Consider the following 25,755-nt stretch of genomic DNA (forward strand, 5'->3'; position numbering starts at 1 on the left):
ATCCTGGAAAAATATCTAATCCAGTGTCCTCATTTCACTAAAAGAGAAATCAGTTTAGAGCTTAAGTGACATGGCCAAGCCACCAAGCTACCAAGTCACAATGTCCCAAAAGAAAATATAGGTGTCCTGATTCTGGGTCCAACACTCTTCCACAACATTACATGACTGTCCCTAAGCAGGACAGTTACTTTTCTTTCACCCCTCTGCTTAGAACTCATCAAATCCACAAGCTACTGCCAAATGTGCACTTCAAGGAAACCATTTACCTTTGATTCCTCGGTCCACCTTCATTAAACGCCGGATTATAGAATCACGGTTATCTCCTTGCCTGATTTCAATTTTGGTTGAGAAGTGGCCATTGAATGGCTGAGAATTCACTAGGGAAACTGATACACCAGGCTAAGAAAATAAAGAGAAAATGACTGTTATAAGAAATCAAACTTGAATACTGCTGAGGGAGAAGGAATCTCTGCTAGATTTTTAATGCCCAATGAAAGACAGATTTAATTCTGGTATTCTAAAATCAAGACCAAGGGATACTCAAATATGAAAGAAAAAATGTACAAAAGCTCATGCTTATAACCAAATGCCTAGGTAAAAATGACTATGAGTACACATATCAATACTGATGATGAATAAAAACAATAATTCTATTTTCTCTTCTAAAACTACCACCATTTATTGAATTCCTACTATGTACCAGACACTGTACGAAGCACTTTATAGACATTATTCCTGTATCCTGAAAGGCAGTTCCTTAAGACCCTTTTTCACAGATGAAAAGCTGAGAACCAGAAAGATTAACGAAGTAGCCCAAGGTCACATAGCTAGTAAGAGGCAGAGCCTCACCTTTACTGAGAATAAACTCATTTCTATGACATACTAACTCCCACATAATATAAACAATATAGTTAAAGAACTTGCTCATTATTTTAAGTGGAAAAAGTCAACTGAGCCTTATGAAACTTAAATACATAGTAGCTTAATGGAATGCTTGAAAGAAGCTTGAAATAAACATATTTGTATGGGGAAAACTATTTCATGTACCTATATTCATGGCCCAAATGACTGTACTTTTAAAAGCCACCATATCTTAATGTAATGAGACTATTTATAATCTGATGATAAATTTAGGAGGTCTGCATGATCATGATTACTTCATTCTTTCAAAATAGACTTCTTCTGCTTGCTGCATTTTCAATTAAATGTGGTAAAAGTGGCAGGATATATGTAAGTCCTCTGTTTATCAAGAAAAGTAGGGCATTTTATGGACTCTCACAATGGCACTCCAGTGAACTTTACCAAATGCTGCCATTCTGAATGGATTCTTTAAGAGTTAATAAATAAAATCTCCCCAAACTTCAAAACCTATTTATCTTCACCAGTAACGGTCAAAGAATAAGAAATTAAAAAAGCATCTCCAGTATAATGGGAAATGATGCATCAATCTGTTTTATGCCAGAAACCAAAAGTCTTGAATACCATTACTAAACCAAAACTCATCTGAAATATGAAAGCTCCTTTTCACTGTTTAAAAAAGTTTCACATTTCAATGTCCACTATCTTTTTTTTTAAGTCAGGTTTTGAAAACCATATTCTTATTTTTAAAATCACAATCAACGTCTGATGCTACCTGTGATAGTAGAGTAAGGAAAAGTGAGGGTTGCATTAACCAGGGAATTAGAGGACCTCAAATCCAGACCCACTACTAACCAACTAAGTGGCCTAAGCCAAGCTAATCATTTAACTTCTCTGGACCTCACTTCTTTCCATCGTTAAAATGATGGTTTTAGATGTAAAGCTCTCTAAGGTCTCTTCTAGCTCTAAAATGCAACGATTCAGTGAGATTCTTTCAACTTACTTCTGTTCTAAAAACATTAAGTGGTTTCCCAGGACAGCAATCTTCCCTGACTTTATCTTCTGCTTCAGAGGCAAACTTGACTTCTATGTGTTCTAGCTAAGTAGAGGGGAAAGATGGAAGTCATTAGTATCACTTAATATGATTGGAATTAGTCATCACCTCATTTCACCAAAGAGCAAAACCAAGTTCTCCACTTATCATAAAATGGCCTGTGCAGTTTTATTATTTTCCATATAAACATTATATGAAACCTATCATCAAGTATTTAACACTCATGTTAGATGCCTCATACATAGTATGTTATTTACAGAGTCATGTTTACCATCTTCTATCAGGAAATCTGGCATCTACCTGCTGCCTAAGAGAAAACAAAAATCAGTATAAAAGGCTTTCACTCAAATAAATGGAAAAACTCAGAAATGTAGCAAATTGCATATACCTGAATACAAGATGACCCTAAATAAAGTGTCCCCATTGTCCCAATGTAAATATCCAAGAAGTTTTTTGACCTCCATGAGTATATATGAACATTTAGAAATATACATAAAATAGATGTCTACTAATACTTTATTAACCCATTTATAATTACATGACATAAAATGCTTATTTAGAAATGCGTATTTCTTCCATTCCTGTATTTCATAAAACAATTTTATTCAAACTCTAAACCTGCACTTTTTTATTTATTAGTGTTTTCATTATTACTAGAACCACTTTTTGAATCCTCTAACACAATTTCCTATAGAAAATTATCTTTCCTTCTGCCTAAGGTGAATGAGAGACAGCATTTTTAGAATCTATATATTAAATTGTCACTGGGGCAGGAAGATGGAATGGGGAGAAACTCAGATATGTGAAAGCTACTGGTAATGTTCTAGTTCCTGAGTTGGGCAGTAGATTCATGGATGGTGATTATCTTACTAATCAAGAAAAAAAAAACGGGGCCAAACATGGACCACTGATAATATATAATGAATCAAGGATTCTAATTAATCCAAATCTGTGATTCTGAGGTCTTAAAGGGAGGGGGGGGGAAAAGCAATCCAGAATACCCCATAATATGAGAGATTCTGAAAGCATTTGAATATAAGGCCTCTCCTCATTTCTTTTTACGGATAATTTTGAGAGGAAATCCAGGCATATACAGTTAGTATTTTAGGAATAGAATAACTGATAAGTGAAGTAAGAGAACAGATCATTTCCTCTTCCTGTAACTTCTATACCACCCATTCTCTTTCCCCCCAAAATATATTTGGCAAAGGTACTAAACATAGAAGATGAAATTTATAAAAAGGTTTATTATAAAACTAAAGAACTGGATAATCCCAGGCCCCTCTTACCTCAAGGGAATTGGTCAGATAGACTATATTCTCCATGAGCACTGCCTGTTCGTCAAATTCTAATTGCAAATCCAGAACACGAGGTCCCATCTTCTCCAGATTTTCCTAGCAGCCAAAATGGTTTTGAAAAACAAAATCACATTAAGAATATGATGAAAAGAACGTATTTCTCCCAAAGCAATCAGTCTCTCAAGTGATAATATCTTCAAATTTGAACAGTTAAAGGAAAGGCCTTGGACTCATGGTTTCCCTTATCTATGTTTGCTCGCTAATGAAATTACTCGCTGAGAGTAATTGTCATTTAAAGTATGATAAGATTAAGACAGCACTGAAAAGACTAGGACAAGGTTTTCAGATTTATAAAAGAAATATGATTTCATCATTGTTAATTTACCCTGACTTTATAATGCAAACTCAAAGAACTCACTTTGACAAGGAATCAAACAAATGTCTTAAAATACCCCTTCAGGTAACAAATAAAATAAAATAAATTAAATGTTTCCAAGATACCACATCTGTAAAGCTATTTCAAGAAACAGTGAATTAATAATAACCAAACAAAACATTCCTATAAATTTAAAAAATTTTTAAAAAGTCAGATTATATGGTTACTCAGATAATCCTACGACATATAAAAAACCATTTCTTATTCTTAATTTTAACATTAAATATCAGTATTTGCTGCTCAAGATGTAACCTTCAAGACCTAAGTTCATATGCACAAATACAGCTAACTGCCTAGAACATGTTTCACTTACATGAAAGTGACCTGACATGATTCTTAATATTCACTACCTTCATTTACCATCCAAGTTGTTTCTTTTCCCATGAGGTGCTAGAAAACCCTTTTCTTATTCCCAGATTTATTAAACACTTTTCAAAGTTTCAAACCACTAATTTGCCTCATAATACCAAGTAATACCAATATTACTGAAAAAATATTTTACTACTCAAAAAATCTAACACTGGTTTTTCAAAAAGCCAACCTTTGAATCTAACATCATTTAAAATCAGTTTCACTGGATTCTACAAAGCATGCCACCAAAATTAATTGCCTCTGCAACCAACAATGGGATATTTTGTTCATTTCCCCATATTGACAATGGATCTGACATTATGACCAATGGCACTAGCTGGGAACCAATGAATTATGAGCATACCAGCAAATATAACTTATTTTTGTAGGTCAAGCCATGATTTTAAATTATTTCTGAAACTTCAAATACCATAAGGCTCAGATAGTTGACTCTGGTTCTAGGAGAATTAAAAGGCTTTCCTAAGAACACAATCTATTCCAATACAAGACAAGCTAAGAGTTTTGGTCTCTTATCAGGCAGGTATCTGTAGCCCACAAGATTCAATAATTAATCTAAAGTGTAAGAATAACTATTACATGCTTAGCAGGCTGGAAGACACTGATATACATTTTCTTAAAAATGTACTGAGCCTACTTTTTGACAGGTAGTATTAAAATGTATTATGTGTATTAATTCATTTACTCCTCACAGCACTCCTAAAAGGTAGGTTCTATTAATTTCCTATTTTATAGATGAAAAACATTGTGGCCCACAGAATTTAAGTGATTTGTCTAAGTCCTCCAAACTAAAAAGTGACAGAAAACAGGATTTGGGCCAAGATTTGTCTGCCCCCAGAGTTTGAGATCTTAAGCAATATACAGTCTTCTTTCTGTTTCTCTTTGTCAGGAAATCCACCAGATCAGTTATATATATGAAAAAGACTAAGAGTTTAACCCAAAGATTCTCAATGGGGGAGCTATGGTGGGGGACTGATTTTGCTACCAGGAGATATTTGGCAATGTATGGAGGCATTTTTGGTTGTCATAACTTGAGTAGGGGAGGGAGAAATTCTACTGTCATCCAGTGGATAGAAGCCAAGGACACTGCTAAACACCCTATAGTGCACAGGACAGCCTCCCACAACCAAGAACTATCCAGCCTAAAATACACATAGAGCCAGTTGAGAAACCCTGATCTAACCACTATAAACAACGTTTAAACCGTTAAGCTAAACCTATAAAAATGTAGAATCTTGTTCCAGTAATAGGATCTAGTAAAAATACCCCAATGTAAGCCAAAAGACTATGCTTCCTCCTTAAAGTGAAAAGAAGGGAAGGTAGAATATGAAGAGAATCATTTAGTGCAGTAATTCTCAACCAATTTTTCTTCCACAATACATATTTTTCACACATTCAGCAATTCCACAGGTAAATCCCAAATCTGATCATTTCCACAACCACTGATTGAAAAGTGCTATTTTAGCAGATTTCTTGGGGGAGACTGTGCCCAAAGTGTTCCTCTTACTTCTACTATCCTATCTAACCATTACCCATGTGGTCACAGCTGCACAAGGTCCACAGCTTACCTTAATCATGGCGACAAATGGCATCACTTTCTTCATGTATTTCTTCAATTCTGGCAAATTGACTAGTTCACTAGCAATGACCTTGTTATCAGGCAATTTTCCACTGTTGGTCTAAAAAAAGAGTGGGAGACGAATGTGAAGAAAAATATTTTAAAGATAATATAGGATAGTAGATGTAGCCAGACATGAAATGGTGGCCTCTACCAATCTGCTAGAGAGCAGCACAAGAGGGTGCAGCCTCTAGCATCACGGGGAAGTGAAAGGTAAATGAATAATACAGAAAGGAGTCTCCTCTTTCCTCTAAATTCAAAGGACACATGTTTTTTCGGGTAAAGGAGAAGAGCATGTGCATGATGCTGAAATATTTAATTTTCCCTTACACTAATGATACCTCTAGGATTGTAACATTAGATCTTATCTAGTGATAAAATGGTCTTATAAAAATCCTATTTGTCTTCAAACTTAAAACTTCTCAAAGCATTTCATTAGTCATATCAAAATGAAAACTATACAACTATCATATAAGATGTATTATAATGTCTGCTTTTGAACACTCTGCCTTATAAATTGTTACCACAAATGTGAAAAAAGAATCTCTAGCTATCAACCTGTTAAAAATAATATAATTTCTATCTACCAAAAATAAATATCTATATCATAAGCATTAATATGCACAGTCCCAAATGAGCTGCCTGAATTCAAATTCACTCCTGTGAACATCAATAGAGGAGAAATAAAGTAAGCGGCCTTTCCAGACTTTTGGGTGACCTATTTTCTCCTTATTGTAAAAGAATCACACCAAAGCCAAGGGTTGGGAATAAATCTAAAAGAAAAGTAACATACAGTAAGATTTCCAATAATCTATTTACTTTCAATTCTAACCTTTACTAGAGTACATAGGAAAAAATATTTTCTCCACTTGCCAATACGTTGCTTTGAATTACATAAGAAAAAGGAGAGGGTGGAACACACTCTTTTTTCCTTATGTCACCAAAAAGGTGCCATATTGAACATAAGAACATTCTTCTTGATTATAAGCTGACATTCTTTTAGTTCTTTTGGATGAAAACAAATGAAAATTTTAAAGGAAGCTGGTCATTCCAAATAATGCCAATAGATGATGTTGATTTCAAACTATGCAATCTAGTCAATAAATATTAAGTAAAAATATAACTTCTAAAAGAACAGTGGTGATTAATTTTTTAATATCTGGGACATTACATGCCATATTCGGTTCTTCTGCTTCCTTGAAAATGCTGGTATGAATATATATGCCACTGAGGCAAAATTTCATTTTTCTAACTACCAAAGTAGCTTTTACTCTTTTACTTACCATAAGTCAAAACTCTGCAAGCAGATTCTAAAAGCTACACTCCATTTCTATCAAACGCAATCAAAGGAAGAGGTAGTTCTCCATAAAAACAGGTTCACATATTGTAGAATACAAAAATACTTGCTCTTCTCTTTCCATTAAATCTTACAAATATAAAAGTTCTTCTGAGTATTTCTTGGTTAACCATGAAAAGTACTGAGACAAAATTCCAATAAAGGTCTAGAAAATCAAAGCTAAGGATTTTTCCTTTATATTACCGCTTTATGCTTTGGCCATAATCCCTATTTGGTCTCTTTCTTTCTCTTTTTAAAGTGCGCCTTAATGGTTTCTGTCCACCAATAACTGTTGCTTATAACCTGAGCAAAAATTCTACAACATATACTTTGTTTCCATATTTTGAATGTGAAAGGAAAAAGGAAGGTGAATTTTTTTCTCTAGGAAAACCTAGAACTAAGTTTAAATATTGAGTTCCCTTTAAATACAACTATCATATTTAATAGCTATTTACCTGACAATCAAAAACACAACATCAAACTCTCCATTTCTATGGGTAATTATCAAATTGGACATTTTCTTTTAAATTACTCAAGAGCCAAGCTTCAAATTTTTTCAAACATAATAATGTTAAGGCTTCATGAATGCCAGTGTTCAAGGCACAACAAATGCAAAAGGCAAACTCAGTCCTTTTGCTTCATAATTTTAACCACACATATGAAAAAGTCCCACACCTTTTGATTACATACAACTAGATCTAGTATTTTTTTATGAAAGTTTCAGAAATGATGAAAAACAGCTTTTCCCTCGGCATCCATTTAAGAGCCACCAAGGATAACAAATGGCACTCCATGCATAAAGGTAATTAAACAAAGCTGCCTGTCTTTCTTCCCCTAAACGTTGCCAACATCCTAAAAACAAAAACAGCATAGGGAGAACACGACACTGCTGGGGTGAGGTGGGGGGGGAGTCTATTGAGAACGTCACCTCAAAGTGATGACGCAGAACTGACAGGGTGATATGTTGCCAAGACGGATAGTTCTTCGCCACATAGATGGTGCAATGTGAAGGTTTCTGAGGGAGCTGCTTGTCAGTCTTCTACAGGGCAGAAGAAAGAAAAAACATTTAATCACTTTCATATACACCAAAAATGAAAGAACCCTCTGCCAGTATATAGCACTACTGCCTTTAACGTTAAAAACTATGCATACAATAGAACTGCATTAGAAATGAAAATAGCCCTACATTAGCAATGAAAATGGCCCTAAGGAAAGTTGTCTTTATTTTCATTACTATTAAATGTTATTTGACCAATAACTTTTAAGGAATGACATTAAAAAAAAAAAAAAGACTTCACCTTCCCTTTAGCTGGTATCATATAGTTCTTGAGTCGCAATCTAAGGTCGTGTGCTACTTCCATGAGATACTGTGAGGAGCGTATCAAGCTTTCATCCACAGGACCTGCCAGAGGCCATGAAGCATTCATAACTGAGTCGGGCTTTAAAAAAAAAAAAAGGTTCAGTGAGATTAGACAACACAACTATTTTATGATTCTTGGTTACAGTTTCATACCAAGACATGGTGTGTAACTGTGTGCTCAAAGTTCAAACCTGACTACATATAACACGCGTCCACAGACCCTGATCTAATGTTCCCTAGAATCCAAGCTGTGAAGTCTGACTCTACATTCTTAATTAGCACCCATTTGTACAAGCATATTGATACCCACACACATATGCTCACTTTCAAAGAAAATTATGTAATGCTAATTGGCCTAAATTTAATCTTTGTTATATAAATTATGCATACTCTCAGCTTTTATCCTACTAATACATCCAGTACTGAAAGTATGGCTATTTGGAATATATATCATGAGCACATTTTTGCATTGTTCACACACTGAAAAATACAAAAGAGCTTGGCTAATAACGCTGGAAAGGAGTTATTAAACCAGCCAATCTGTTTTTCTGTAAGCCTGGGAGAAATAAATTTATCTTCACAGTAAGAAGGCTAATATAAAATCCCTGAGTATGCAGCCCTATATATGCCAGGAATTTTATATAAAACAAGAATATGTATGCAAGTATATACTTCTATCTTTGTTTATAAGCAGCTCATAACAGTTATTTACATCTTTCTCAATAATTTCACCTTTCTAAACAAACAGTTGAGAAAACAGTATTAGTTATACATGTATTCAAATACATTATAACATTTCCTAATAAGAATTAGGTGATAAACAATACGCACAAAGTCACATTATTAAAATATACAATAAAAATAAATAAATAAATTTTTTAAAAATTAAAAAAAGGGGGGGCCTCCCTGGTGGCGCAGTGGGTAAGAATCCACCTGCCAATGCAGAGGACACGGGTTTGAGCCCTGGTCTGGGAAGACCCCACATGCCACGGAGCAACTAAGCCTGTGTGCCACAACTACTGAGCCTGTGAGCCACAACTACTGAGCCCATGTGCCACTACTGAAGCCCGCGTGCCCAGAGCCCAGGCTCTGCAACGAGACAAGCCACCGCAATGAGAAGCCCACACACCGTAATGAAGGGTAGCCCCCGCTCGCCGCAACTAGAGAAAGCCCATGCACAGCAACGAAGACCCAACACAGCCAAAAATAAATAAATATATTTTTTAAAATTTTTTAATAAGATAAAATATATACACCGTGTATAAATTAAGGCATATATACCCGATGTAGCTTCAATTTAAGCTGCTGTAATAATTATGAGATAATGAACCCAATATTATTCTTGAAATACTCATTTTCAGTCTTTCTCTCTTAAGTAACATTATTATCCCAGTATTTATTTAATGAGGCCACAATCAAAACCACCCAGAACATCTTAAATGCATAAAGCTACCTTTCCCAGGAGTGTCCAGATGTGCTCACACAAATGAGGACAGAATGGAGCCAAGAGAAGTGTCTGAACTTCAATAAACCGGAACACGAGGTCTCGGTGCATCCCTTCTATGGCCAATTCACGGTACTTATCTTTCGCAGCCTACAAAATTTGGAGTTATTTACCATTTCTCTCCCCCACTTCTTTAAAATAAAATTATAGGAAAAAAAACTCAGTATCTCTATTTTAATGCATTTTTAAGTATTTAGTCTTTTAAAATTCCATAATAAACTTTACTAAAGGTTTTACTTTATTTTTAACAACCTGAAAATAAATGTGTATCAATCCTTAGGTTAAAAACAATAAATTGTTTAAATTTATACATCTTTGATAATCTTTGCTATTAAGCATTTCTTTTTAAGCACTTCTTAGCCATTCAGGGTTCTTTGGGGGCCGCTGTTTGTTCATGTCCTTTGGTAATTGTTCTTTGGACCATTAGTATTTTTTTGATGGGCTTGTCAAAATCCTGAAATACAGACTGTAAATAATTTTCCAGTTAACTGTGTATTTTTAAGATGATTTCAGTTATGATTTTCTTATCTATGTTGGCAAATTCATCAGAACTTTTATGGTTATTCCTTTCTTTTGTTTTTATGATTAGGAAATCTTTTTTCAATTCTAAAATCAAATAAATGTTCACTTAGCCCTGTTTTTCAGAAAAAAAAAAAGTAAATCAATCCTAACAAAAGGATAATGCAGTTTTATACTGATTCTCAAGAAAATCTGAAAAAGACATTTTGCAATGGACATAAAAGATGAACAATTTAAACTGTGTACTAAGGGTGAATGCTCAGTAGCATGCATTAATAGCATCAAATCAAAAAGGCTGTAAATATGACACACTGCTATGCTCAGCACTTATCCTTATTTAATCACATCTCTGAAAACCAAGTTACATAAATCCCAATGTGATATTTTACAAAACTGACTGAGGAAAGCTACATTTTTACTTTAAGCACTTGAACTGCCAAACTTGAGGATATGCTGACACCTTGTGGAAAACCTCAGAAAATGTTTGCTTTCAAACTAATAGCAATTAGTTACAATTATGCCTTTGTTTTTCATCAACTTTAAAATGTTTTCCTGGAAAACGTGTCTAATTTTTAGATTTAACCTCTTTATTAACCCACAGCTCAACTAGGAATAGAATTACTTACATTAAAGAGACATAATATAAAAAGTACCCAAGAAAACTATTTAAAATCACAATGTATTGAATATTTTACAAATTTTCAGTCTCCACTTAAGATGAGTTATAATGCTACAGCAGGAGGAGAAAAAACAAGAAATACATCATATTGACACTGACGTATTTTATAGCTACGAAAAGAATAGCCTACCTGAAACTCAAAAAACCCTGTTTTCAAAGCTTCTTTAAACATCATCTTTTCATAGTTTTGATCTGTTTTTATAATGCCTGCATTCATTTCACTATTGAATAGGAAAAAAAAGGTAATTGAGTTTAAAGGCAAGTACATATATATAGGTATAAAAAACTTCCACACACACTAATAAACATTAAAATGAGAACAATGCATGAAACATTTAAGACTGCTCAACCACAAAACCATCTTTGTATTCCTCAAAACTAACCACTGCAGCCTCACACTGTCTATCCACTCTTGAGTATTGTTGTAACACTACTTAGGGCTCCTGTTTATGACAACACAGTTAACCACATGCTTGTTTAAAAATTCCTTGATGGTCACCCTGATACCAAAACCAGAAAAGATACTACAAAAAAAAGAAAATTACAGGTTAATATCACTGATGAATACAGATGCAAAATTCCTCAACAAAATACTAGCAAACACAATCCAACAACACATTAAAAGGATCATACACTATGATCAAGTGGGATTTATCCCAGGGATGCAAGGATTCTTCAATATACGCAAATCAATGTGATACACCATATTAACAAATTTAAGAAGAAAAACCATATGATCATGTCAATAGATGCAGAAAAAGCTTTTGACAAAATTCAACACCCGTTTATAACCAAAAAACTCCAGAAAGTGGCCATAGAGGGAACCTACCTCAACATAATAAAGGCAATATATGACAAACCCACAGTCAACATCATTCTCAATGGTGAAAAATTGAAAGCATTTCCTCTAAGATCAGGAACAAGAAGACAAGGATGTCCACTCTCACCACTATTATTCAACATAGTCTTGGAAGTCCTAGCCACGGCAATCAGAGAAGAAAAAGAAATAAAAGGAATACAAATTGGAAAAGAAGAAGTAAAACTGTCACTACTTGCAGATGACATGATACTATACATAGAGAATCCTAAAGATGCCACCAGAAAACTACTAGAGCTAATCAATGAATTTGGTAAAGTTGCAGGATACAAAATTAATGCACAGAAATCTCTTGCATTCCTATACACTAATGATGAAAAATCTGAAAGAGAAATTAAGGAAACGCTCCCATTTACCAGTGCAACAAAAACAATACAATACCTAGGAATAAACCTACCTAGGGAGACAAAAGACCTGTATGCAGAAAACTGTAAGACACTGATGAAAGAAATTAAAGAGGATACCAACTGATGGAGAGATATACCATGTTTTTGAACTGGAAGAATCAATACTGTGAAAATGACTATACTAGCCAAAGCAATCTACAGATTCGATGCAATCCCTACCAAATTATCAATGGCATTTTTTACAGAACTAAAACAAAAAATATTAAAACTTGTATGGAGACACAAAAGACCCAGAATAGCCAAAGCAGTCTTGAGGGAAATAAATGGAGCTGGAGGAATCAGACTCCCTGACTTCAGACTATACTACAAAGCTACAATAATCAAGACAATACGGTACTGGCACAAAAACAGAAACATAGATCAATGGAACAAGACAGAAAGCCCAGAGATAAACCCACGCACCTATGGTCAACTAATCTATGACAAAGGAGGCAAGGATATACAATGGAGAAAAGACAGTCTCTTCAATAAGTGGTGTTGGGAAAACTGGACAGCTGCATGTAAAAGAATGAAATTAGAACAATCCCTAACAACACACACAAAAATAAACTCAAAATGCATTAGAGACCTAAATGTAAGACTGGACACTACAAAACTCTTAGAGGAAAACATAGGCAGAACACTCTTTGACATAAATCACAGCAAGATCTTTTCTGATCCACCTCCTAGAGTAATGGAAATAAAAACAAAAATAAACAAATGGGACCTAATGAAACTTCAAAACTTTTGCACAGCAAAGCAAACCATAAAGACAAAAAGACAACCCTCAGGATGGGAGAAAATATTTGCAAACGAATCAATAGACAAAGGATTAATTTCCAAAATATACAAACAGCTCATACAGCTCAATATTAAAAAAACAAACAACCCAATCCAAAAATGGGCAGAAGACCTAAATAGACATTTCTCCAAAGAAGACATACAGATGGCCAAGAAGCACATGAAAAGCTGCTCAACATCACTAATGATTAGAGAAAAGCAAATCAAAAGTACAATGAGGTATCACCTCACACCAGTTAGAATGGGCATCATCAGAAAATCTACAAACAACAAATGCTGGAGAGGGTGTGGAGAAAAGGGAACCCTCTTGCACTGTTGGTGGGAATGTAAATTGATACAGCCACTATGGAGAACAGTATGGAGGTTCCTTAAAAAACTAAAAATAGAATTAGCATATGATCCAGCAATCCCACTACTGGGCATATACCCAAAGAAAACCATAATTCAAAAACACACATGCACCCCAATATGTATTGCAGCACTATTTACAATAGCCAGGTCATGGAAGCCACCTAAATGCCCATCGACAGACGAATGGATAAAGAAGTTGTGGTACATATATACAATGGAATATTACTCAGCCATAAAAAGGAACGAAATTGGGTCATTTGTTGAGACGTGAATGGATCTAGAGACTGTCATACAGAGTGAAGTTAAGTCAGAAAGAGAAAAATAAATATCGTATATTAACACATATATGTGGAGCCTAGAAAAATGGTACAGATGAACCAGTTTGCAGGGCAGAAGTTGAGACACAGATGTAGAGAACAAATGTATGGACACCAAGGAGGAAAGTGGCGGGGATGGGGTGGTGGTGTGCTGACCTGGGAGATTGGGATTGACATGTATACACTGATGTGTATAAAATTGATGACTATTAAGAACCTGCTATATAAAAAAATAAATAAAATAAAATTTAAAAAACAAACAAAAAAATTCCTTGATGGAAACTTTATTAAGAAGCCCAAAATGCAACATGAAAATAGCTTTACTAAGGCTGTAGTCAGGTTTAATTGTTGCATTTTAAACAACTGACATTGGATTAAATATATATTCCTTACACTACCTCAGGCCCTTCATAATTTGGCCTAATATGGCCCCAACTTGTTTGATCTCCTACTTCTGCCCTCCACATACTGTACACTTCAAATAAATACCATACTCTTTCCATGGCTTTCTCCTCTCCTTCAAAAATTAGGTTTACTTTTCAAGAAACCCAGAACTCACATGCCATCTCCTCTAATTTCCCTCTATCCCTACTATTGCACTTATAATTGGTTGGGTAAGTGTTTTTCTCTCCTGCTAGACTACAATGAAGGATCAAGTCTTATTCATCTTTGTAATACCAGTGCTTCGGATGTTTCTGATACAAAAAGACTGATAAATGTTTTTTGAAGGAAAAAAGAAAAGACAATTCTTTTCCTTTAACCTGCTTTTCCTTTAACCATTCCACCCTCCTCTAATGCAAGACAGCATGGTAAAATGGTCATGAGAATGGGCTTTGGAGACAGAAACAAATTCATATCCCAAGTCTGAAATTACCAGCTTTGAGACATTTAATGAAATACTTAATTTTTCTAAGCTTCAATTTCTTTAACTATAAAATAGAGCTAATAATATCTTTATCATATAAAATTGCTAGAAGGCTAAAATCAGATAATGGATGCAAAGTAATTAGCATAGTACCTGGCACAAGTAAGCTTTCAGTGAATAGTAGTTATTATTAACATCTAATTTATTTAATGAGGAAGAAAAAGAAAACTTAAAAATACAGCAGGACTAAGCTACTCTGAAGTACAAAGTGGTTGAGGTCCATAGATTACCTGGCGAAAACTCTATCATTGAAGGTGTTGGCAGGACCACTTCTTAGGCTATCCCAGTTGGCAACCATTTCTTTCACCCATTCCACCCAGGTGTACAGACGGAGAATACCTGCATCTGCCATGGTTTCCACAAAGTTAGCATCTTCAACAGTGTCACCAGCATCAGCTAGAGCCAAGCGCATTCCTGGAAGAAGAAAAAAAAAAATCAATCGATGATTTAAAAATGAGGTTACTGCATATCAACTACATATCCAGTTGACTACACTGCCAAGCCTACATATAAATTAAGAAATAACAAGTGCTTTAAAGGACTGCATATATCAACAGCAAAAATAAAGATCACCAAAAGTAGAATCCATAATGATGTTGCTAAAATATTTGAATTTTCTCTATTGATTTGCATACATTTAGCATCAATATGTGTTTCTTCTCAGGCATGTTGAGTTAATGAGATAAAGTGATCTTTAATGAGGCAGAGGGAAAAAATGCTAAACTGGGGAAAGATATCCCTATCAACATCTCAGCCTCATTTATAGGTAGCAAAATATTATTGTATTTTAATGCATTAAGAACACACAGAAGTGGGCTCCCCTGGTGGCGCAGTGGTTGAGAGTCCACCTGCCGATGCAGGGGATACGGGTTCGTGCCCCAGACCAGGAAGATCCCACATGCCGCAGAGCGGCTGGGCCTGTCAGCCATGGCTGCTGAGCCTGCGTGTCCGGAGCCTGTGCTCCGCAACAGGAGAGGCCACAACAGTGGGAGGCCTGCGTACCACAAAAAAAAAAAAAAAGAACACACAGAAGTGCCTTATGTGCACAAATACAGATTTTCTTAGTCCTAAAAGCAGATTCTTCCAACTTTCCTACAAACGAAATATGACTTTTCAACCAAAATCTTCCATTCTAAAATATTGAAAAAAATCATCAATAAGAGTCTAAGTAAATTACAGGACATCCTTACAATGGAAGACTATATTGCTGTAAAAGAGTGAGGTAACTCTTGTGTATCAACATGAAGTGGTCTCAAATATGAACTAAGTGAAGAAGGCAAATTTCAAAACAGTATGTAGGGTATATGCTACCATCTGCGCCTTAAAGGAGGAGATGAGAATATGTAACATCAAGTTATGTATGCATTAAACAATACACAAGAAGCTGAACACATTTTTTTAACTTTTTATATTGAAATAATTTTACAGTTACAGAAAAGATGCCAAAGATGAGAATAAACATATACCATTTACCAGACTCTCTTAATGTTAACAGCTTACATAACCAGTTTCAAAAGCAGGAAGTTAACATTAGTATGATACTATTAACTGAACTACAGACTTTATTCAAATTTCACCAGTGCTTCCTCTAATATCCTTCTCTGTTCTAGGATCCAATCCAGAATCCCACCTCGCATTTGACTGTCGTATCTCCTTGGTCTCTTCAAATCTGTGACAGTTTCTCAGTCTGTCCTGGACCTTGACTTCTGATGAACAGTAGTCAGGTATTTAATAGAATTTCTCCCAACTTGGGTTTGTCTGATGTTTTCTCATGATTAAACTGATGTTATGAACCTCTGGCAAGAATATCACAAAAGTGATGCTGTGTGCCTTTCTCAGTGCATCATTATCAGGGAGGTAGGTAATGAGGAAAAAAACTTAAAAATACACCAGGACTAAGCAACTCTAAAGTACAAACCTAAGCAACTCTAAAGTGCAAACCTTCCTCACTTGGTCAGGTAGACTGCCTGCCAAGTTCCTCCACTGTAAAGTTATTGTTTTTCCCTTTGTGATTAAGAAATATCTTAGGAGAGAGACTCTGAGAATATGCAAATAATCTTCTTTTTTTTTTAACTTTCACCCATTCATTTTGGCAACCACTGATGGATCCTGTCTGTGACAATATTACTATGATGTTTGTCTAATGGTGATTTTATATTTCACTCAGTCCTTCTACTTTATTACTTGAAATTCTTCTGAAAGGAAGAACAGTCTCTACTCCACTTATTTATTTATTCAATTATTACTATACATTCATATGGATTCATAAATATTTAATTTATTCACTGGGTTATAATTCAATACTATCATTATTTACTTTGTTTCCTAAACTGCTCTAGCGTGGACAATTGGGAGCCCCATCAGGTTGGCTCCTGTGCCCTTTCAAACTGTCCCCATTCTTTTTTAAACATTTCCTTACTTTCTGGCATCATAAAATGTTCCATGCTCATCTTGTATGTTCCCTACTCCAGCCCTCAAATCAACCCTTCTCCTAGGAACCCTAGCTCCTTTTATTGGAGAATGGTGTTTGGAAACCAAGATCTGAATGCCAGGTGTTTCATTACCCATGGGCTCTCTCAGCAGAAAGAACTAGAAAAATAAATGCATGTATACTAACCCACACATAAATCTATGTTTATTTTTATATCTGTCTGTATGTAAAATAAAACCTGTGAGTTCATACTGATGTTGCCAATTTCAATCCAACACCACAGGGTTCATTCTAGCATTTCCTCTTGACCTATTTATAGCTTCTGACAATGAGCTCTCATCTATAATATATTTATTTGTTAAATCCCAGTAAACCCATAAAAGTTTCAGAATTGTTAATCTACACCTCTTTAAAAGAAAATAACTACAGTATTTGTGCACAGTTCTTTTTGCCTTACTGTGTTCAGTCAAAATACTGTTTTTCTAAGTAACTTAGGTTAGTTCTTCCCCATCCCCTTCAGTGCACTCTCAAACTATAGTAGCCATGATCAGCAAATGATCAGCCATGATGACCAAAGACTGGATTACATAAGAAATAACTGGTTCTTTCAGGTTAGACAGTGCATTTCTTCTCTTGACAAAGTAACAGTTAAATGGAAGAGTAATGAGGCCAGAGAAAACATATTTTTTGAAGAAATGAATGCTCCTAGGTTCAAGTCACTTATATGTATACCAAATATGGAGGAAATACTTTGAAAAAGGTTCCTACATACTTAAGATCTCTACAAACCAACTATTTTTTTTTAAGATTTTTTTTTTTGATGTGGACCATTTTTAAAGTCTTTATTGAATTTTTACAACGTTGCTTCTCTTCTATGTTTTGGTTTTTTGGCCGCAAGGCATGTGGGATCTTAGCTCCCCAACCAGGGATCGAACCCACACCCCCTGCATTGGAAGGCGAAGTCCTAACCACTGGACCTCCAGGGAAGTCCCCCTACAAACCAACTCTTTAATCTTAGAAGTAGCATGAAATTAGGAACAAACCAGGTAGCACTTACAGTGAGTTTCCTTTGAAAGAAGACTAATAATCTTAGCTTAAATCTGTTCCTAAAAAGATCAGATCAGCAATTCTTATGTTTTAAAAATTACGTTCCTGTACACAGAAAACATGAATATTTTAAAGTATCGGTAAAAGCGAAAGAGAAAAGCAATGAAACTGAAACAATGCTAACTTGCCTTCTGTAAACTGAGGAGAACTGGACACTATGCAACTGCAATAACAAAAAAGCATACTCACCATCGGCTGAATATTTGTCAAGAGCTTGGGTCAAAGTGAGGAAGTTGCCTGTGGATTTTGACATCTGAAAGAGAAAGTCAATGATCAGGCATTAGTAAGAGTATATATAAATAAAATAAACGAAATCAGCCACATCAAATTAAATGGGTTGGCCACAATCAGATAAAAACCAAAAGGATCAGAAGCATGGAAAGGAAAAGATACCTTATATTAACTTTACAGAGGAGAAAACTGAAGTGACTTGTCTGAGTCACTAATCTAGTCAGTGACAAAGCTAGGACAGCATCTCCAGTCTGATACTCAGTCCACGGCTCTTTCCATTAACCAATACTGTCCCTTAGGAATTGGTTTACACACATGGATGATTCTACTATAACTCTGGAATATTCAGCTGGTCATAAAGAAGAGCTTTAGGGCTTCCCTGGTGGTGCAGTGGTTAAGAATCCACCTGCCAATGCAGGGGACATAGGTTCGAGCCCTGGTCCAGGAAGATTCCCACATGCCGCAGAGCAACTAAGCCCGTGCGCCACAACTACGGAGCCCGCGCGCCTAGAGCCTGTACTCTGCAACAAGAGAAGCCACCGCAATGAGAAGCTTGCGCCTCAACCAAGAGTTGCTGCAACTAGAGAAAGCCCCACTTGCTATAACTAGAGAAAGTCCGCGCACAGCAACGAAGACCAAACGCAGCCAAAATAAATAAATGAAAGAAAAATTAAAAAAAAAAAAAAACACAGAAGAGCTTTATAGCAATTAGAGTCATTCAGTAATGAATGGACAAGCTCATGAGGTCAAAATTAGGGTTTTAGGGAACCTCCTGTCATTAGGGTCACAACTGGCTATTCAAGCTGTGCTCTGCCTGAAGGCAGCACAACTAAGGAGGAACTGTGCCCAGCCTAGCAATCTTTACTATTTAAAAAATGTTTATGTTTTTGTAACTTTGCTGATACCAAAGAGAGGTGGTCATTCTATCAATTTTCTACTATATGGCAGTAAAATACTTTGTTCTAATAAAATGAGTATAATGTACATATAGCACGACAATGTGGAGGCCAAAGGAAATGTCATGTTATAACAGGATTCCTATTTATATACTCACATATACATACACCCATATACACACATACATATAAATACATATATGGTTCACTTTGACCTACAAAGAACAAATGAGTTTGATAATCAAAAGTCCTTGTTGGGGCTCCCCTGGTGGTGCAGTGGTTGGGAGTCTGCCTGCTGATGCAGGGGACATGGATTCGTGCCCCGGTCCGGGAAGATCCCACATGCCGTGGAGCAGCTGGGTGTGTGAGCCATGGCCGCTGAGCCTGCGCGTCCGGAGCCTGTGCTCCGCAACGGGAGAGGCCACAACAGTGAGAGGCCCGAAGTCCTTGTTGATTTAACAAAATCTATAAAATAGCTATTTTTCAGCCTAATGTACAGATTACCTTACATGAACTTTTTTATTCCCTTTCAATATTAGGACACTGGTAAAAAATAACATCTCATTTTGCAATTCATATCATCTGCTATGTTTAAATCTATAACTATTTTCATTATGACATACCTATAGCAATGAATATTCTTTTACCATTAATATTCCATCAGATGTAGCAAGATTCACTGGTTGGAACAAATCCAACTTGTTGAAATTGTTATTAATGAGAAATAAATAATATTGTAACTTAATTTTTTTGTTTAGTTGAGGAAGGGTGCCCCTTTCTAATGTACACAAAAGCATCATGGGGGAAACAAGGGCTTGTCAAGAGGTTGGCATAACTCCTGGTGAGGATATTGAATAATTAGGTGAAGTCCTATGTAGCATAAAAAAAATCATATATTGAATATTTTAGTAGTGGTAATGAAAAAGGGAAGTTGCAGTAGTATGGGGAGAGAGATACCATCTGGAAAGAAGCATTAAATGACATTTTAAAATCCTATAAACTCCAAAATTCTATTATTCTAATTTAGTGGCCAGTCACAGTATAAAGCAAAAACCACCAAATTATTTTCTCAACTTAATGAGAAAGATATTGTTGGGTCACCATGCTAGGATCTTTACATTTCCTGTCGCTTTCTCTCTCTCCTCCCGTAAAAATTTGTGTCACCCTTTGCCACTCTAATACAAATGTTATAATAGGAAGTTTTCCCCATCCCGCCTCTCAATTAATACTATCTACTCCACTCACTCAATTTTAAAATAAACTTCTCATTTACGCTGGTAGTCCTAAACATTTTAAATGGAAGATATTTAACTCTCTGATTTTCACATTCTTTATTTCTTTAAAAAGTACAACATCCTAAATCTGAAAAACTTTTCTGTAGCATTTTAACCTTTCAAGAGGCAATGAGCCTTACCTTCTCAGAGTTGAGGAGGAGATGTCCGTTTGCTCTCACAGCTACAGGCCATTTATCACTTGACAGGAAAATGTTTAAAGATAGAAAATAAAACTTAATGATTATGGTTTAGGCTTAAAAATTTGAGGTAAATGCTAAAAGATTCATAAAAGATTGCTAAGGCAAATGTGCAAGGATATTAATTGAGTCCTGTTCATAACAGGAAACCAATGAAAGCAAGGAAAGTATCCATTAGTAAAGGACTGGTTATATTGATATAAACTATGGTACAGGAATACAATGAAATACTACGTAACTATTTTTAAAATACAGGCACAGCTATATATATAAAAAGATCTTAGAAATATACTATTACAAGGAAAAAAACAGACAGAATACTGTCTATAATGTGGCATCTTTGTATAAATTAAAAAATAAACAAGTATAGATATCTGCTGCTGGTATATGCATACATACATTTTCCAGAATAAATCACAAGAAAGCAGTAGCAGTGATGAGCTTTGGGAAATAGACTAGTATAGGGAAAAGGGTGAAAGTTCACTTTTAACTTTGTACCTTTATGAGCTGTTTGAATTTTCAAAATATGTACATATCATTCATTCATTCTAACAATGAGATCATGTAGAGGGTAATGTTAAGAGCAAGAGTTCTGGAGCCAGACTGCTGGGTTCTGCATCCCGGTTCTGCCATTGCTGGGTAACTCTGGGTGAGTCATTTTGAGCTCTCTATGCCTCACGAAGGTTCCTTGTCCGTAAAAACGAGGATATTACAGACCTTCCCCGAAAAGTTGTAGTGAAAATTACACGAGTTACTAAAAGTGATTAGAAGAGTGTCTGACAAAAGCACTTGAAGCTACTACTTATCTTTAATTTTTAAAACCCTAATACATGTCCAAAACTTGATGCAAGGGGATAAATATTCAACTATATTACTAACAAGTACTTCTGAGACACCTGATATCTCCAAAAACACATTTTAACCAATAGAGAAAAATAACTGGATGACAAGAACCACATCGTATTTATTTTATTCCTCTCCTTCAAAATCTCCCTTTTATTCTTGAGAAAGAAAATGTAATCTCATTCTAAATGCAATCTCATCCTAAATACAGAAAGTCCCATGAGATCGCTTTGGTTTTACAAAATAAAATTTGAACAGTGGAAGGGGTTTGTTTCTTCAGCTACTTGAGGACAGGAGGAAAAGGCACAGAGACATGTCTAGATCAAGAGGGAAGATGATAGAACGATTACTCTTGAGCACATGGTATTAAAAAACGCATCTTTGACCCAGATTCTAGTCAGAACATCACTACTTAATGCTGGAACCTTGGGGCTGTCAGCTCTAAAGGGATGTTTCCTTCCCATTCTAATGTCCTAGGCTCTGTCTGAAATCGCCTTTATTCCAGCATCTAACAGGTCAAATGAGTCATGTAACAGGTCAAGGGAATTACTGACAGAGTACCTGAAATGTGACATGCTTTGGTGGCCCAAGGTAGGTATGAAGATTTCTGGATATAACAGATAGGAGGAGGTGTGCTTTCTCCTTCAGTACATTTAAGATAAGAAAAAGAATGTAACTGTTAAATCTAACTATACCCCCCCACAATAACATCTATATATTTGAAGCCACAAGGCACCCTTGTCAATAACCAATAAATTTAGTCTGCATCTTTTTCAGCACTCACCTTTCTTCTGGCCACATAGCCACATGATTATAAAGGAAATATGAAAGATGATTTGGAATAAGATCCTTGCCAGAGGCTCGAAGATCCACAGGATACCAGAACTCAAATTCCTGTTTTAACTGATCTAATTTTTCCTTTGGGATCTGAGTTTTAGGAAATGGAGCCTCCTTGAAGAAAACATAATCCCAAACTTCCTTGGTCATCTGCTGTGGTCTGTATTAAAATAAAAGAAACAAACAAACAACAACAACAACATATATATATATATATAATTTCTTTGAAAGAATCAGCATTCTAATCCAACCATGAAGTAGAAAATACTTTCTTAATGTTTTACAGTAACAAATGAGGACAACAGACTCCCATAAGAATGAAGAATGGATAAAAGAGAAGGGGCTATTTATTACTTTCTTTCTCAGTTCAATGCAAAAAAAGCAAAAACATCATGACAAAATTCCACTAAATGAATTCTTATAAAAACTAATTATTAGAAAGAATTTTCTGGCTTCCCTGGTGGCGCAGTGGTTAAGAGTCCGCCTGCCAAAGCAGGGGACACAGTTTTGAGCCCTGGTCCAGGAAGATCCCACGTGCCACAGAACAACTAAGCCCGTGAGCCACAACTACTGAACCTGTGCTCTAGAGCCCGTGAGCCACAACTACTGAAGCCCGTGCGCCTAGAGCCCATGCTCCGCAACAAGAGAAGCCACCGCAATGAGAAGCCTGCGCAATGCAATGAAGAGCAGCTCCCGCTCACCACAACTAGAGAAAGCCCAAGTGCAGCAACAAAGACCCAACACAGCCAAAAATAAATAAAAATAAAACAAATTTTTTAAAAAAAAAGAGAATTTTCAATACATAAATCAAAAGATCACCTCATGCTAACAAATTACATTCCTTCCCCTTATCCATTTACCAACCTGATGCCCAGTGGAGACTCTGTCTGTCCACGCAAGTTACCTCCCTGCAACAGATGTGCAACTGTGTAAAATGCCATGTAAATAGTGGAGTCAGAGAGTGATTCAATCAGCCACTGCTCATCCCACGGCAGACGAGTACCTGTGAGATAAAAAGAAGATAATTAATGCATGAGGAACCTAAGAGACACTTCATCTACAAAATTCACATTTTTAAGAGCAGGTCTATAGCACTGACAAAGCTACTTATTTAGGTTCTTAAATTTACTTGAATAATTAATATAAATAAACCAGTAAATTAAAAAAACAAAATGGTTGAAGCACTAGAAACTTTCTATTAAAAAAAACTGCATCATAAAACCTATATAGGGGATTCCCTGGTGGCGCAGTGGTTGAGAGTCCGCCTGCCGATGCAGGGGACACGGGTTCGTGCCCTGGTCTGGGAAGATCCCACGTGCCGCAGAGCGGCTGGGCCCGTGAGCCATGGCCGCTGAGCCTGCGCGTCCGGAGCCTGTGCTCCACAACGGGAGAGGCCACAATAGTGAAAGGCCCGCATACCGCAAAAAAAAAGCTACATGGGCATTAGATGCTTCTACCACCAGGTAGATGGTAAGGGACCACATCCTAGTTTCCTTCACCCTCTAACCAAAACCTCTCACTTCCAATTCAGAAACACACTAGAAGAGAAGAAAAAAAGGTGAAGTTTTAATTTGCTGTGTAACTGGCAAAGTCATTCAAACAGAAAATTTTGAAGTTTGCTTACCTAAGCCGTAAGTTCTTGAGCAAGCATGCTCTTGCAGCCAATCTAAGGTAGCTTCAAAATTCCTCCTGGTCTCCTCACAGAACCTGGAGAGAGTAGAAGATAAAGTATCTCTCTTCACCTTCATTGTCTTCCATGTTTCTCATCTCCTTCCCTATCACTTTCTCCCATCTTACGTTTCCAGGTTCTTCAAGCACTGGGATGTCTGTTTTTTCCACTTCTCTTCTCCATAATCCAAGTACCTGGGGGTGGACGAATTGATTAAAAAAAGAAATCAAGGATAAGCAAAGTGACAGGAGGAAATTTCTTCTTGCTATAAGAAAAACTAACCACTGGTCACACAGGGCCACGACGCATTCATCTGAAGACCTGGACATAACTTGTTTCTCTGGTTCCATGTAAATATATGCATCTCCCTAAACGAAAGTAAATAAAAATATATCAGATATTATGTCAAGGCAATCTCTACTCCTCAAGGAAAAGAAAAGTAACATTTTAGAAAAAAAAAATGCTCTACCACCCATAACCAAAACCCCAGGTTTTCATTATATCTTCCCTCTTCCCAGGGTAGAAGTTATCTGCTTTTCTTTCTGTATAACACTTGCTTCTGAAAAGGCATGCACCTTCATCAAATGGATCACCTTCTCTAGGTACAGCTTAATCCTTTTCAGAGTGAAAGATGTTTAACAGTTTCTAATGCTATGGTTTGAAGGTTAGGCTGCCTATGGCAGCCTTTTATTCTTGTTAAAATAAAAATATAAAGAGGAGGATATGGGGAGGGGAAAGGGTGAGCTGTGACAAAGCGAGAGAGAGGCATGGACATATATACACTACCAAACGTAAGGTAGATAGCTAGTGGGAAGCAGCCACATAGCACAGGGAGGTCAGCTCGGTACTTTGTGACCGCCTGGAAGGGGGGGATAGGGAGGGTGGGAGGGATGGAGATGCAAGAGATATGGGAACATATGTATATGTATAACTGATTCACTTTGTTATAAAGCAGAAACTAACACACCATTGTAAAGCAATTATACCCCAATAAAGATGTTAAATATATATATATATATATAAAGAAAATAGATGCACAGAACCACTGCCTTTAAAAAAAAAGAGATGCACAAAAATTAAACACAGAAAATACTTTTACTAAAGATTTATAGCATCATGAAAAAATTCCCACTAGAAAACTGACCGTAAATTTTACTTTTAGAAAAAAATGCAAATATCTTTTAATGTATTATAATCCCAAACTTATTAAGCTAGGATAATTTTTTAAAATAAAATTCAGCATTATTATTCGAAAAATGATTCATTGCTCTGTGTTCTTAATGCAAGTTCTTCACACTGAATTTAAATAGGTAGGACTTTGGTTTAAAGATGGTAAATTAAAAACAGACAATTAACTCTGCTCCCTCTCAAAATTCTAACAAAATAACAACAAAGAGGCTTTTTTTGTCTTAATGGTATGAAGCTACAAAGACAACAAGAATGGGAGAAGAAATAATATCAACCAAATTTTGGAAACTAAAAAGCAGAATGAGTGACAATTGTATTAGCAGATCAAAGGAAGCTAGCTGAATCCTAAGCCGACAGAAGAGAAGGCTGAAAAGCAATTCAGTCTGCATTACAG

At 35.9% G+C, this 25,755-nt stretch overlaps 1 protein-coding gene across 3 annotated transcripts in view; it reads right to left on the reverse strand.

The window, feature by feature from the left end:
* The window catches only part of LARS1 (leucyl-tRNA synthetase 1), a 66,866-nt gene that overhangs the window by 5,720 nt on the left and 35,391 nt on the right, over positions 1–25,755 (reverse strand). For all 3 annotated transcript variants that reach the window (XM_065875632.1, XM_065875633.1, XM_065875635.1), the window contains 16 exons: positions 24,456–24,541; positions 24,302–24,367; positions 24,129–24,211; positions 23,369–23,507; positions 22,452–22,664; positions 20,768–20,825; positions 18,416–18,479; positions 14,919–15,102; positions 11,162–11,252; positions 9,783–9,923; positions 8,268–8,408; positions 7,898–8,008; positions 5,584–5,694; positions 3,202–3,306; positions 1,862–1,957; positions 267–399 (listed from right to left, as the gene is read on the reverse strand). In XM_065875632.1, the coding sequence (XP_065731704.1) occupies positions 267–399; positions 1,862–1,957; positions 3,202–3,306; positions 5,584–5,694; positions 7,898–8,008; positions 8,268–8,408; positions 9,783–9,923; positions 11,162–11,252; positions 14,919–15,102; positions 18,416–18,479; positions 20,768–20,825; positions 22,452–22,664; positions 23,369–23,507; positions 24,129–24,211; positions 24,302–24,367; positions 24,456–24,541 (1,822 nt within the window). The remainder of the gene's footprint in view (positions 1–266; positions 400–1,861; positions 1,958–3,201; positions 3,307–5,583; positions 5,695–7,897; positions 8,009–8,267; positions 8,409–9,782; positions 9,924–11,161; positions 11,253–14,918; positions 15,103–18,415; positions 18,480–20,767; positions 20,826–22,451; positions 22,665–23,368; positions 23,508–24,128; positions 24,212–24,301; positions 24,368–24,455; positions 24,542–25,755) is intronic.

Source organism: Phocoena phocoena, chromosome 3 (genome assembly GCF_963924675.1).
Source record: "Phocoena phocoena chromosome 3, mPhoPho1.1, whole genome shotgun sequence".
Taxonomy (NCBI): Eukaryota; Metazoa; Chordata; class Mammalia; order Artiodactyla; family Phocoenidae; genus Phocoena; species Phocoena phocoena.